At 41.3% G+C, this 14,245-nt stretch overlaps 2 protein-coding genes across 2 annotated transcripts; both read right to left on the bottom strand.

Moving 5' to 3' along the window:
• Window positions 1-1,825: 1,825 nt before the first annotated feature.
• On the bottom strand, window positions 1,826-7,016 carry pef1 (penta-EF-hand domain containing 1). Its single transcript, XM_035681742.1, has 5 exons — window positions 6,905-7,016; window positions 5,603-5,849; window positions 3,909-4,064; window positions 3,234-3,377; window positions 1,826-3,087 (listed from the first exon to the last, which is right to left on the bottom strand). Exons 1-5 carry the CDS (start codon window positions 6,923-6,925, stop codon window positions 2,858-2,860), a joined length of 798 nt encoding a protein of 265 aa, XP_035537635.1. The 5' UTR covers window positions 6,926-7,016; the 3' UTR covers window positions 1,826-2,857.
• A 760-nt stretch (window positions 7,017-7,776) lies between these two features.
• On the bottom strand, window positions 7,777-13,319 carry cx30.9 (connexin 30.9). Its single transcript, XM_035681377.1, has 3 exons — window positions 13,208-13,319; window positions 9,441-9,912; window positions 7,777-8,990 (listed from the first exon to the last, which is right to left on the bottom strand). The coding sequence occupies exons 2-3, from the start codon at window positions 9,828-9,830 to the stop codon at window positions 8,562-8,564; spliced, it is 819 nt and encodes a 272-aa protein (XP_035537270.1). The 5' UTR covers window positions 9,831-9,912; window positions 13,208-13,319; the 3' UTR covers window positions 7,777-8,561.
• Window positions 13,320-14,245: the final 926 nt, after the last annotated feature.

Below are 14,245 nucleotides of genomic sequence, written 5' to 3'. Positions count from 1 at the left end.
TTGTGATACGCTGACAAGGCGTGAGCTACCCCTCCTGGCTGACAAGTGCAGAGATAGTTTTCTTTTTTAAAAGCATATTTTGGCAAACAAAGACACAGACACTTTCAGAGGCTTGGTACACTCAATAAAGACACAAACAGTTTTAGAAGCGTTGCTTTTGTTTACTTTAACTGCTTGTGAGGGATGCAGAGAAACTGTGTAAATTTCAGTCATCCACTGGGAAACCATAAATTGCAAAGTTGAATACAGGGGGAAGAAAATATTTCTCTATGCTACTTCTGGGTTCTTTGCAAATCTCTGCATGATTGATGACACGGATATTTCTAGACTAGACTCAAACGTTTTCCATAAAAGTACAGTAATGCAGAGTGCGGGGCACAAGGCTGATCAATAGTGACTGGAATGCAGCCTGTCATGGAGCGATGACCACTTCTGACTCATCGATCATTTGTGCAGAAGCAGAAAGTTAAGAAAAAAGAGCTATATCCCAATTTTTGTGCTATCATTACTTCAAATGACTACTGGAATTATTATGATTAACAGGATTCTGTGTGGGTGATTATGCTTCATGCTTCAAAATGATTCTATTAGGCAGTTCCTCCCTCTATGCTGTCCATCTTGCAGTTGCCAGAACTGGCATTTGATCAGTCCTGTCAGATATGTGTGAGAAATGTGCTCATCCCTTGCGGGAAAACAACATTACTAGTGCCAGTTCTGCTTCACCAGCACCCCCTTAGCAGTGCCAGGATTATTTCATCAGCCCCTGTTTATTAGTAAATGAGATTTAGAGCAGCACTAGCCAAGATTTTAACGTAAAAATACAACGTCTAATCAATCCAGATCGCAAACTGGGGCTGACAGAGTGGAGCGTCACATCCTCACTAACTGAAGCCCCATAAACCTGCTCTATTTGCCCAAGTTAATTACAGATGTCAGGCATGGTCAGTGGCGGGAAATTTCCTCATTACACAGGAAATGACAATCAGGACTTAGGCTAAATCACTGCTGAATCACACGAGCCAGAAAAGGGCTGCTGCAATGCTCTCTACAGGCTGAAAAAATTCAAGCTTAGTGCACTTGTAAGTCTCCAAACTCGATGTTTGGAAAGCGGTGCAGACACTAAATCACATTCATGTTCAGGTGACATGTCAACCGAACAGGGGGGGATGTCAGGGAGAATGTGACTCAAAGTGCGCTTAAGGACCTGGGAGAGCTAAATTTAGCCTCAGATTAAGATGGAGGGAGAGGGGTTAGGAGGAGACAGGAGCGGGATACGACCAAAAAAGATGCACAGGAGAATTTGATGGATTGCCTCTGATTTGGGGAGAAACGAGGAGAAGCAGGAGGACTCTTGACACAGTCTGTGATCAAGCAGAGGAACAGATGGTGAGGGAGAGAAGAGCCAGATGTGGAAGGGGAAAACAGGCTTTTTGCTCTTCTGTGTGGTTAATCTTCCCTACAAAGGGAGAAATGAGTAACTGATTTGGGGCATTTTGAGCTCAAAGGTCATGACTAGAGTTCGGCTTTCAACTAGCCACAAGCGCTGTAGAAAAAAATACAATAACAGCCGCAGCTGAAGTTATTTTCCTCAGTTATTATTGTTGTTGTGCTTTAAGACCAGAAAAAAAACCTTCCGACCTCACAGAAATGTGCAACACTTGTCACACTGACAGTAAAGTGGTGTTGGTATTACCATGGTACTGCTGCATTTACACTATATTTACCTACTAGATCCAGATCAAACACTGCAATCAGTATGCAGCTTCTTATAATATGAAATAGAAAACTCTTAAAAATCAGAATAAAGAATATGAAAACATCAAAATGTGATAGAAAAGCATTTATTTGTTTTTGGCATTACAAATCATTTTGGCATGTTTACTGGTTTCAGAACATATAACTCACTGGAGTGTTTTATTTATGGTTGATACTGACTTACAGTGCAATTTGGCAAAAATGATAATAAATTCACGTTTAACTAAACAATACAAATCCATCAGTTACGGAGCTTTAACAACAACCTCCCACTAAGTGTGTGAGAGAGACTTCTGATATTATAAAAGGTGGCCCCCTTTTTATTTTTTGCCTAATTACACTCATTGCAATGCAAAGCAATGTTCAATACAATGTGCAACCATTGCATGGAAATGCCCTCTGGAAATGCTTAATATTCCCGATATACATAACTTAAAAGAGAATTTTAAATCGTTTTGATGGCACGGGAACATGTTAATGCTGCATCTGAGCAAAGTCACAGGAGATGTTCAGCAGAATCACTGTCGTGCAGTGAAATGCAGGTATTTTACTGTAGGAGCAGAGAAATCATCTGTGGTGGATTTTGTTATTCTTTCGTTTACAATCTATTACTTCCTCTAGGGTTGCCAGGTCAACGCTGTGTATTATACATGTGTAAACAAGTGCTCACTTGTATCATTTCATTCAGTTTAACTATTCATCATTTTAATCACTGTACTGGTACTGGTAAACAAGAGACCTGGTAACAGCCATCAAGGCATCTATGGTAAGATGATTACTGTTTTAAGGACCTTCAGTATACAGTGACTGATGTTATAAAGCCACAATCACTTTCTTGCTGATGCCCTGGTGAAAGTTAAGCTATCCAGTAAAGGCTTTAGCTACCTTTATAAAGAGCCACTGAACTTCCATCAGGTGCAGGGTGTAAGGCTTTATCTACTTACAGCAACAAGCCATGAAACAATGCGTACTGGCTGATATACTGTATACATACCAGCAGGCTGGGGCACTTATGGCAGAGCATTAAACACTGAAAATATGACCTGAACATGGAATGATGCTGTGAATCCACAGTGCAGAGGGACTGTCCGTGGAATGAGGCTCACATGAGTCTGGTGATGGCCCCAGACAGGAAATCCTCATAGTTGATGCGGATGTTGCCCGTCATGGCCGTGTCTCTCTCCCTGAACACCTGTGTCATGGTCTGGAGCTGGGTGCACACTTGGATGAAGCGGTCCAGCTGAATGCCGGGTCGGCTGCCCGGCACAGAGAAGCGTCGCACCAACGTCTCTGAAAACTGGGGACTGAGGTTGTAGCCCATCTGAGCAAGGGCTGATGGGAGGAGACGGATAGGGGAATAGAAAGAAAACAAGATGGGAATTAATTTTTGTTTCTCTATCCGACCATTTGTGTTTACAAAATGATCCCATAGCCCAATTAAAGTGTAGCATTTTTAAGACACACACAAACGGGGATACCTTGCTGTAGCTCTGTGCCGCTGATACAGCCTGAGCGGTCTCTGTCATAGTGCTGAAAGAGCGCTCTCCACCGCTGCATGAACTCCCACAGTGCTGAGAAGCCAAACAGGTCCATTCGACCTGACCGCGTCTTGTCAAACATGTCTAACCAGAAAGAAAAAACACAGCACGTTTAGGCGAACCAAAAAAAGACAGTTCTCTTCAGTTATTCTTGAAGTGCATGTTTCCAGCAAGTCTGCCGTCTATCACCACGGATGTTCTCCTAGCATTATCTAAATGTAGCTTATAGAAGTCACACATTTCTCATTACGGTAATGGAACTCATATGTCACTGCCTGGCAAATACAGGAATGTAGAGAGACAACAAACAGCCACCAAGACAAAGATGACTCAGGTATTTTTTTAGGCAGACTCCCGGCTTTCTTCTTATAGAAACAGAAGATATTTCGAAATTTGACAGATTCATTAGGTAACTCCCTTTGTCTCACCACGGCTTTATTGATTAGTTTTTTCCAAATAACTTCCCCCTCCCCTCTGCCATAGCCATTAAGGTCTCTGGAAGTATTTTACATAGTTTAACATGGTGTCATTTTGCCTCAAGAAACACTGTCAAAGCATTTCTAACCAATTCATCAACACAGAGCAACCTCTGTTGAGCTCCACCGTGTGCCTTACTGATCATCATGAGGCAGGTCTCGTCATTAAAAGAAGACCAGTTGGAGTTGACAAGTGCCTGCTTCAGCTCCTTTACGTTGATGAAGCCGCTGTGGTCTGTGTCAACAGTCTGGAACCACTGGTATGCCTCTTGGTTAACGCCAGGAGGGATGTTACCTGCAGAGAAGAAATTCAACGGTAATAAGCTGGTGAAGACACGAGGGGTGGTGCCGACTGACTTTGAAGATCACAACAAGATTGTTTTCTTAGCATGCTGTTTCCTCTTCTTCTTCTTCTTCTTCTTCAATCTGTCTGAGCCCACTAGTTGATTTATTCTCTTTATCATTTCCCATTCTTAGAATTTCTACCAGTTATTATTTCACTGAAGCTCTCAGACTTTGAGGAGTATGTGTGTGTGTGTGGAGGAAAGCGAAGAAAAAGGCTGCGAAGATTCTTCTAAATGAAGCGGCAGCCTCGTTTCCGACGCAAAATAATAATTTATTTATCGAGACATGAAGAAACACGCTTTCCACTGTCTGACAGTGGAAACTGCGCTGACTCTGTCAAGCAGAAACTTGATCATAAAAAATAATACATCTGTGCTCGATTCAATCTTTGGGGCTTCTGTGTTTAGAAGGCACTGATTTGGAAAACAGTGCGGTATACGACTATACAGACTATAACATGGAATACATTTTATAGTAATTGATATGCCAAATATAATTCCTACGGCTAAGTACATTTTATATGCCATTGAGTTTAACAGCTAGTAGATACACTATTGGCATGTTATTGCTGGAGGAAAAAGAGAAGAAATAATTACAGTTGTGTGAGAAATACTGGTTTGTGACACTGTAAAGAACCTTTAATAGTCCCACAACTCAATTTATTTCATTAAAATAATGTATATTATATATATATATATCTTCATATATCTTCCATTATGGGGAAACCCACTCAATCCAGAGGTGAATCTCCCTACAGTTGGGAAACCAGTTGGTATTCTGCTAAAGATACCACTCCAACCTCAGTTATACATGCTCAGTGTTTCATAAGGTGCGCAGGGTGGTGGGAAAAAAAGGTAGAGGCGGGGTCAAGGGTTGAGGAAAAGTCACCTCAGCGAGAGGGAGACTGTGTCAGAGGCCATTACCTGAACACACCGAGGAAGAGAAACAGAGTGTTGGGAAATATGGCGTCGACGAGTGGAGGGGAGGGCTGATTGTCAGAAAAAATGAATAGGGAGAGAGGGACAGGTGACACTTCAGCCCGAACCCTGATGGATTCTGTCCCAGTGGGGAGTGATGGCAACATAGGCTATCAGGTTCTGACTTAGGCTTAGCTACTACAGGAAACAGCGTAATCACACACACACACACACACACACACACACACACACACACACTCTCTATACCCATCTGTCTCTTACTCTGTTTAGCCCTCACTCAGTATTACCGCAGTCATCACTGCAGCCGTGTAATCCTGCTGAGGGGCACAAACTGAACCCTGTCTCTACATGACTGTCTGGGAACGTAAGTCATTTTCTATCCATCATCCCACCAGAGAGTGAGAGAGAGAGACAGAGAAAGAGAAGCGATGAAAAAGGGGGAATGGAAGCCCATCTGCAGTCTCCTGGTGTTCAGAATATGCGTGTTCAACCCCTGCGAGCCAAAGGTACCGCATAAGCTCACACAGCTGCAGTCTCAGCCTATAGTTACCTGCAGGAGCATGGTGTCCGTAATGTCCGCCATGAGGTTGTCCCCCATAACCCCCATAAGGGCCGCCGGGGGCAACCCCTTGTCCTTGCCCGTACTGCCCTCCCTGAGCTGGGGCTCCATAAGCGCCGTAGGGTCCTCCTTGTGGACGTGCTTGACCTCCATATGGAGCTGAGGGGTGATGCCCATAGGGACCACCGGCTCCCCCGTATTGAGCACCTGGTGGTGGGTTGCCTCCTCCTGGATAGCCCTACAGCGATAGACAAGTTCACTGAGAATGTGCAATGAATACAAGGAATAAATGGGCTGTGTGTGGCGTCTCTTGTGAGATGAACAAAATAGTAAAACAGTAGTAAAGTAACACAGTAGTAACACAGATATATAGGCTACTTAAGGTAATATGTAGAGGTGCTCACTTAGTGGTAGATTTACTGAAGTACTGTGGTTCAGTTGTGAAGTGTTTGTACTTCACTTGACTATATCCATTTTCTACTCTGTATTAGTTACGTATTATTTTTTACACCACTACCGTTATCTGGCAGCAGCCTGCGGATTAAGACTGTCTTTATTCAAAACATGTAGTTAGTTTGTAAAATATGATATATTGTTAAATAAGAAGCTACAGGATAATACAAGTAAGCAAAATGAGCTCCATTCAACGTTTCAATGCTGCTTTCAGATGAATGCAGCAATAACAGTAATCCAACAGTTCTCTGGCGGGGGCCATTCTCTGTACTTCTACTTTCTAACTTCAACATTTAGCTGATATTCTGTATTTCACCTGTACAAAGCCTTCAATCTCTGACTTGTATTGCTACTTTCACTTCTGAGTAAACTACTTCTTCTTCCATCCATTAAGTAAACGTTATGGCAACATTCTGAGCACATAAAAACAACCATGGAGCACAAACACACAAATGAACAAACAAGAATCAAACGAGAGTGTCTGGTCAATGAAACAAACGGGAACACTGCAGTAGTCACACATTGCTCCAAACTATGCTATAATTCTAACTCAAGCAATGTCAGCGCAGTTTAAATGAATACAACGTTAGCAAAACACACATTTACATAAGCTACTGAGTGTTTGCTGTCAAACAGCAACAGTTCACAGTGTTTAACGTTACTCCATCCTTAGCAAACACACGAATGGCTAACGATACTTGTGTCTCTGTGACACACACTAACGTTAGTGAGTTAGTTACCTTATATGAAGGCGAAACAACAGGCAGTACAGTCATTTGACAATATTAACATGTTATTGTAACTAAAATAGACAAAAGAGAAAATGTAGTATTTTGATACCTGGCCGTAGTGGAAACTCATGTTGGACACACTTTACTTCCTTCAACAAGCAGCAGTGAAGGCGGAGAGGCAGCGTCCGGCTCAGCGAAGCTATTGGCGCATTTCCGGGTCCTTCAAAACCGCACCCGCGTCCCCCGCTTCTGATTGGACGGCAGAGTGGAAAAGTGATGACGCCAGAAGTATGAATCACCGTGTCCGTCACTCTCATGAATGCAACGCGATACTTAGTGAGTTAGTCACTCTGTGCAAACATGTAGAAACTAGTCTGAGTTTTGAATCGATAATATTACAGGGATGTATTTTTATCCCGTTTAATTGATTGTACACATACATGAGGTGACGTAGAACATACCTGTACGTCCAAACGCCCCAACCCGTCAATGTACCATAATGTTGTCTTAGTAATTCTTATTCCTAACTATACTGATGTGTCTATACAAATTAATGGAGTAATGTAACGAAAGTAATTTCCCCCTGGGATTATTAAAGTATTTCTGATTCTGATTCTGATCTATTAAATCTTTTGTTCCTTTCTTTCCTCAACTTTTTATCTGTATGTCTTTTTCTTTGTTCCTGTAAATTGTTGTTGGAACTGTGTAACACTGAGAGCAATGAAAAAAAACAACTATACTATTACTATAAAAACTTATTCACAATGAACTGGTGGGATATGGGTCCCAATGCTTAACTATTGTTTTATTTCAATGTAGCCTATATTATTTTATCTTAAATTTAAAAAACAAGACAAAATGTCTCATTTCCTTTCCCATACTGTATGTTCACAGTCAGATCCTTAACTGATTGCTAGCAATTGTTTCATGTATGATAATTGTGAAAAGCTTGTCAAAAAGAACAAAGGACGCACACGCAGATTAACATAGAAATAACTTTATGGATCACAACAATAAATACAAAATGTAAAACAAAATATATTATCTAGAATCTTACTTCATTAGAATAACCATATTTGTGGGCATACAAGTAGATTTGTATAATTTTTCATTGCATTTATTAATACATGTATTATACCTATAGCAATTCTGATTTAATTGTGTGACACAAAATGTTAACCGGAGTCAAAGTCACTTTTAAACAATAAAGAGCATTTTCTTCATATTGAATATCTGGAAACAAAAAACCCTCAAGTACTTTCTGACGATTACTGTGTTTCCCCTAAAGGAAGTCTTGTTTTATTTATAAGGGGGCAGTGTGTATATTCAGGGAAATGGTTCACTCTCTATACCACATTTACATTACTTGGTGAATTTCAGCATTTTATATTTATAGTTTCATTTACAAAGTACCTGACATAACAGCTTATATACATATGACTGGCCAATAATGCATACACAAAACCACAAACATGCACACATCCATACTCACTACACGAACCAGTACCAAAATATACTCTAAACCCTTTAACTTCCTATTTAACTCATCCTTTTTGAGGGGTTAATTTGCATGCATATGGTGTGCATTCCTGTAAAAAGTCATTTAACATGATAATATTTACCAAACACTGTCTCAGAAATCTCTAAATTAATGGATGATGATCTTTTGTGTCGTGCAGCAGTTCTCCACAGAGTCTGATGAATGCATTTGCTCAAGTGGTCCCTTGAGTACTCTGCTTTCTGCATGACCGCTGCCATATTGTATGTTATTTTTTCTTAGATAGCCCCTCCTCAGCCTTGGCATTACTGAGGTTGTGGATAGAGGCTGTGGGATCCACTCTGACTGATGTTTTGGATCTGAACTCTGACCTGGGTGCTGCCAGCGGTGTCATCTCGTGTTTCTCTGCGAACATCCTCCTATCCGCATCTGTCTTTTTCCTAATCAATTTCTGAATGCGTTTGCAGATGAGGTAAATCATCTCACAGATACACATGAAGATGCAGACAGCAGAGGAGACCACCATGAAGATGGTGAAGATCTTCTTCTCAGTGGGACGCGATATGTAGCAGTCCACCGTGTTGGGGCACGGCTCCAGGGAGCACTTGGACAGGCGGCGCATGTCGTAACCGTCGTAGATGTAGTACAGGATGTAGAGGAAGCCGGCGTCAAAGCTTGCCTTGAAAATCAGACTCACCTGTGAGAAGATAAATGAGGGTTAAACTGGGAGACACATTTTTTAGTAAGTGTAAAATAAATGCCTGTCAATCAAAAAATATGCAGCCAATCTTTCAGTCACTGCTGCTCTTCGTTTGATAATGGCTGGAGGAAGTCAGACAATTGACCTAAAGTGGGATCTATAATAAAAAGCATTCCGAGCTCATAACTCATACAGCTTAAGCTCAGTTTGGAGGGATGGTGAAACTTGTTTCTGATTGGTGCAAAAGAAGCTGTCAAAACCTTTTTTCTTGTGATCAGGACAAAACAATCACATATAAGTACACAAACATCTTCTCCAGCCTTTTGTACATAGCCACTCATCCATGCAACTAACTTCAGTTTGTTCAAGGCCAAAGCACAGCTGTGTCTGTCTTTTTATGTTTTGGCATGTACAGCGAGGCTAGAAATGTCTTCCCTTCATGCTTACCAAGTAGGTCCACCACAGCCCTCCACGTTTCTTCCCAGGGTTGGCATACATATGGGAACCCTTGTGCAAGGCAGTGTACTGCATGTCCTTCTTCTCCCGATACTTGACGTGCCCCACCACCATCAGTGACGGACAAGTGACGAAGATGAGCTGCAGGGCCCATAGACGGATGTGGGAGATGGGGAAGATGTGGTCATAGCACACGTTTTCGCAGCCCGGCTGGACTGTGTTGCACACAAAGTCCTTGCTATCATCACCCCACACTCGCTGGGCGGCCACCACAAACACCATTACCCGGAAGATGAACACCATAGAGAGCCAGATGCGGCCGAACACGGTGGAGTACTTGTTGACCCCGCTGAGGAGTGACTGCAATGCAGACCAGTTCATGACTGCTGCCTTAGAGGTGAAGGAGGCTGAAGGAGAATAAACAGCTCCTCAGGAGACAAGGTGGGACAAGCTTCTTCTTCACCTGAGCAATGGAAGAATGACAAAGCAGATTTGAAAAATGAGAGAAGTTAAAGAGCCACCAAAATTCTTTCTCCATTTATAAGATAAAGAGCCCTACACATTCCTCTTGTCCTATTTTTAATTTAATTTTATAAAGCAAGGATTGCAGCATGGTTTAAAGGGAATACTACAGTAGGGTTGGGCGATATGTCAGCCCAACAACTGGTGATAGCCAAAATATATTCATGCAAGTCTCTCTCACTCGTTCTTCTGCCATTAAATTAGCATTATAAAAAGACAAAAATAGCCAACCAGCAAAGGCCAATCACCGATAGCAGGTATATATTTGGCCAGTTACCAAACTCTATACTCCAGTGATTTAATATTGCATCTTCTTAAAGCTGAGAGAAACATTTTGAAACAAAAGGGTCAAAATTGACGCAGCAGCTGAGATATCCTGACTTTTAGTTTCTAAAATTGAGTGAATACCCCAAAATCCAGGATCCTATATTTCCCATAATGCAACCAGATAGAATCTTTTGTTACACACTCTCCCTGCCTGGTAAGCACCATCATGTTACAAACTCCACACTGCCAGTTTATAAGCAGACTTTCTGTTATAAATGTGTAGTCTCCCAATACAAGTCGATATAAACCTGGTGACACCACCATGACATCATCTAGTCTTTTTCTCAGCTTTGACAAAGCTTCTCCAGAGCCCCAGGAGATATCATACAACAGCTTTCACAGACTGAAGAGTATTCCACAGGCACGTAAACTGAACTTGAACTGAAACTGAGCTCCTTCGATGATTTATACATTTTTGTAACAAATGGGAATCACAAAAAATATTCCAATTACTTTCTGGTTGATTTCGAATTACAACAGAATAGATTTGAGTTTTTGTATTATATATATACAATAGTAATAAGCTAATACAACTTCTCTGTGCCATTCCCCAACCCGAAGAAGCTGAGTAAACAATCACAAACAAAAAGCAATTTTGAAATGGTAATCAGCTGTGAGAAAACAAAGCGACCAGAAATCATTTTCACAAACATAGTCCCTGTCATGATCTGTATTTACAGAGAGCTACCTTTTCAGTTCTGACTCATTATACATCAATGATGAGTCATCCTCGGAGACTCCCTATGCTGGAAAGACAAACGAATGCTCTCAAGATCTCTTAATCAGCTATTTGAAAAGTGTGGCAGCCACAGTCATCTCTTTAATCCCAAATGCCTATTGCAGTCTTGGTTCTTCTGTTAAGGGATGGCATTTCATTTATGATTGTGCCATGGGACCCTGTGCTCTGAGAGAGAGAGAGAGAGAGAGAGAGAGAGGGAGATAGAGAGAGGGGAACTTTTGAAAGAAATATTAGCATGTGGATTTAATGGTCTGATCGTGTGCAGACTTTAAAGATGAAGCTGTTATGGATCACCTGTGTAGTCAGTTGGCTGCAGCACTTAAGTGTCTGCATGCATGCGTGTTACAGAATGTGTGTTTAAAAAGATGTATTGCCATTAAAATCTGAAAGGGACTGACAGATTTAGTTTGGGTTGGGAGCTCTGTTGTGTTACTGTTGAGTGGGGGGTGCACACCACTGAAATACATATTTGATTTGGTTATGTAAGTGTAAACATAAGGAGTGTCTGCTACACTACACACTAAGGGCTAGGATTTCCTTTCTACAATAGAAAAAAATGCTCTTATACATTTACATCTCATTCTGGTGAACGCTCACAGCCTGACAGGGAACAAGTTGGATAACAGCCTTGCTGTTCACTGTTCCATTTCAATTCTGTCTCGTCTAATCCAGAGTATTTGAATTCAGAAACACTTTCTGCGTTTCGGCATCACTGTAGACATATTGAGCTGTCAAATCAGTTGCTATTTTCTCTCTCATCCAGCATTCCTGTGTATTAAATTGCACAGCATAAAAAGACTTGACTCAATGAATGCCCTCAGAATCACGACATAGGCTACTCACAGCCAGACAGGCTCAATCACTGCTGGTTTTACCTCCCCTTTACCTCTCCTGCTGAGTGGACATATCATTTCTAAAGAAGTACCAGAGAGGCCTGACAAATTCACAAATAGCATGTTTAGACACAAACACACTTACCCTTAGAAAAATGCATAGATAATAGGATTTATTTTTGCACAAGCATATAAAGTGTGTGATTTATCAGTGTGATTACTCTCTCAGTTTCATACAAAATGCACACACACATATACACAAACTCTTTGGTGACATTCAGCCCAGATAGGAAAAAAAAAAAACTAAGAGACAACAGTATATCTTGTCTCAGGGAGATGGCGAAACTGGACCACAATTTGTTTTCCCATTTTTTTTTTCTTTATTTATTTTTTTTCCCATTTGTTCTAAATTGCAATGTTGCCTTCCCTGCCGACAGCAGCCGGGCCTCGTCTATCTCTTTTGCCGCATGTTTGTCTTTCTCTTTGTTGTGACAGACGAGACGTATCATGCTTTCTCAACTGAGAAACGGCAGGTTATTTGATGCATTTGATTCCAATATCCGTACTCCGTGCGATGCAAATGCAGCTCTAGTGCAAGCTCCTCTCGCAGTGTGAAAGAGCTTTGATTCTCATGAGGGAAATCAAACAACCATTAAACATTCTCAGTGTCCCACAAACAGGCAGCATACAGGCAGGGATGTCCACATTATTCTTAGTTATTACTCTTTACACTTACACTCCGTGCCGATCTCTTTTATGTCTATATCTCCTTGTGTCCATATATAACCACCTCATATGAAACAGTGATAGATGTTTGACTGTGACTTGCTCTACAGGTTGAGCTGGTTTCAAATACTTTTCTATCCATCAAGACTACATTGTCTGTATGAGTCCAGGCTTCTGGCTAACAAGTTGGGGTTGAAGTTCTCTTGTGGGTTTTTTTTCTTTTCTTCTTCCCAGCATTGCTTTTCATTTGCACATATATTTCGCCTTTTTACCTTGAACCTGACTTTATTGCATTTTTCAAGGGAACATATATCAGCCTGAGGAGTAAAGCACAAGCAATCCGTGTAAAGCTTTATTCACACTGCTTCAAGTTATCTGTCTTTACAAATTTCATTCTTTTGTACGTGCCAGGGCTGAGCTCTTCCTGAGATCTTGTATGTCAAGATCTTCACTTGCTGCATGATAGAAAAGGAACAGAATGAACAATACTTTTGCCCTTTTACTGTCCCTTTTTTCATTTTGTCCTCTTTCCAATATTCATCTGAAATTAAACTAAAATTAGTTTACATTACATCTATTTTGATCTTTTTATCACAGACAAGGCGCCTTACCTTAGGCACACACTGTAAAAGAGGTGCTTCCTGACTGCCAAGTGCGTCCCAGCTGGCCTTGTGTTCGATGCTGTCTGACTTGGTCTCACCTGGACATTTTGAGGGGGTTGGCCGTGAGGTGTGCACCTACTGGAAGTGTTCAGGAGTAGGAAAATGGGCGGAGCATCACACACAGACACATACTCTCACACACACTGGCAGTTCCAATCTGGACTGGTTTTGCATGAGCAGACCTGCCTCGGGCATTTTGAGGGAAGACAGAGAAGTGACAGAGAGATAACAGCTAAAGGAAAGAGAAACAGACAGTTGGATGTGGGACAGTAAAATGATGTGATAATGATAGTTAGCTCAGGAAAAAAAGGGTAGGCAACAGGCAGGTGGCTGACCAGACAGGTGACACATCTGCATAGTATTGTTTATGATTTGAAACTGATGCAAATCAGCACATTAGAATGCAAAATCTAATCCGTGAGCCAATGAGATTCTGCACTCGTTTCAGGCGTTTAAACTTTAGATCCCGCTTCGTGTCTTCTTCATCAACATGCATTGACTGCCCTATTACTGTGCATTGTGATGATTGTGCACGTGCAAAAAGAATAAAAGGCACTCTTTCTTAGCCCATTCAAAATGAAAGTCTGACAAATATCTACCAGCAGTTCGCAATAAAAAGTGAAAGAACGCAGGAGAAATTCCAGTTAAAGAAAGTATGTAATGGGCCTACTGATGTCAGCAAATAAACATCATAAACAAAAACACACCCTAAATCCCCAAGGGCTTCATGTTCAGTATCAGTCCTGTATCACATTTCCATCTGCTCAGCCCTTACACACACAAACACACACATACACACACACACACCTCCAATATAATAAAAATTAACAATCACATGAGAGCTAATCCTTGTAGAAAATAGTATAATAGATGAGTCTGCATGGCAAACAATCCCATGCATTCCATAGGAGGGCGGGACTGTTTGATGTTTTTTTCCTTTTACTTTCCAAATGAGATGCTAACACACCAACTTGCTGGCTTTGTATG

This window comes from Morone saxatilis, unplaced genomic scaffold (assembly GCF_004916995.1).
Source record: "Morone saxatilis isolate NCDOM2014 unplaced genomic scaffold, NCSU_SB_2.0 Contig9, whole genome shotgun sequence".
Lineage (NCBI taxonomy): Eukaryota > Metazoa > Chordata > Actinopteri > Moronidae > Morone > Morone saxatilis.
This window is presented reverse-complemented; position numbering and strand designations above follow the sequence as displayed.

Coding starts and splice junctions, on each gene's coding strand:
- pef1 (XM_035681742.1), bottom strand. CDS start 6,925: ATGAGTTTCCACTACGGCCAG. Junction 5,850..6,904: donor TGAGTTTCCACTACGGCCAG/GTATCAAAATAC, acceptor CTATCGCTGTAG/GGCTATCCAGGAGGAGGCAA. Junction 3,378..3,908: donor GACCTGCCTCATGATGATCA/GTAAGGCACACG, acceptor CTTTCTGGTTAG/ACATGTTTGACAAGACGCGG.
- cx30.9 (XM_035681377.1), bottom strand. CDS start 9,830: ATGAACTGGTCTGCATTGCAGTCACTCCTCAGCGGGGTCAACAAGTAC. Junction 8,991..9,440: donor GGCTGTGGTGGACCTACTTG/GTAAGCATGAAG, acceptor ATCTTCTCACAG/GTGAGTCTGATTTTCAAGGC.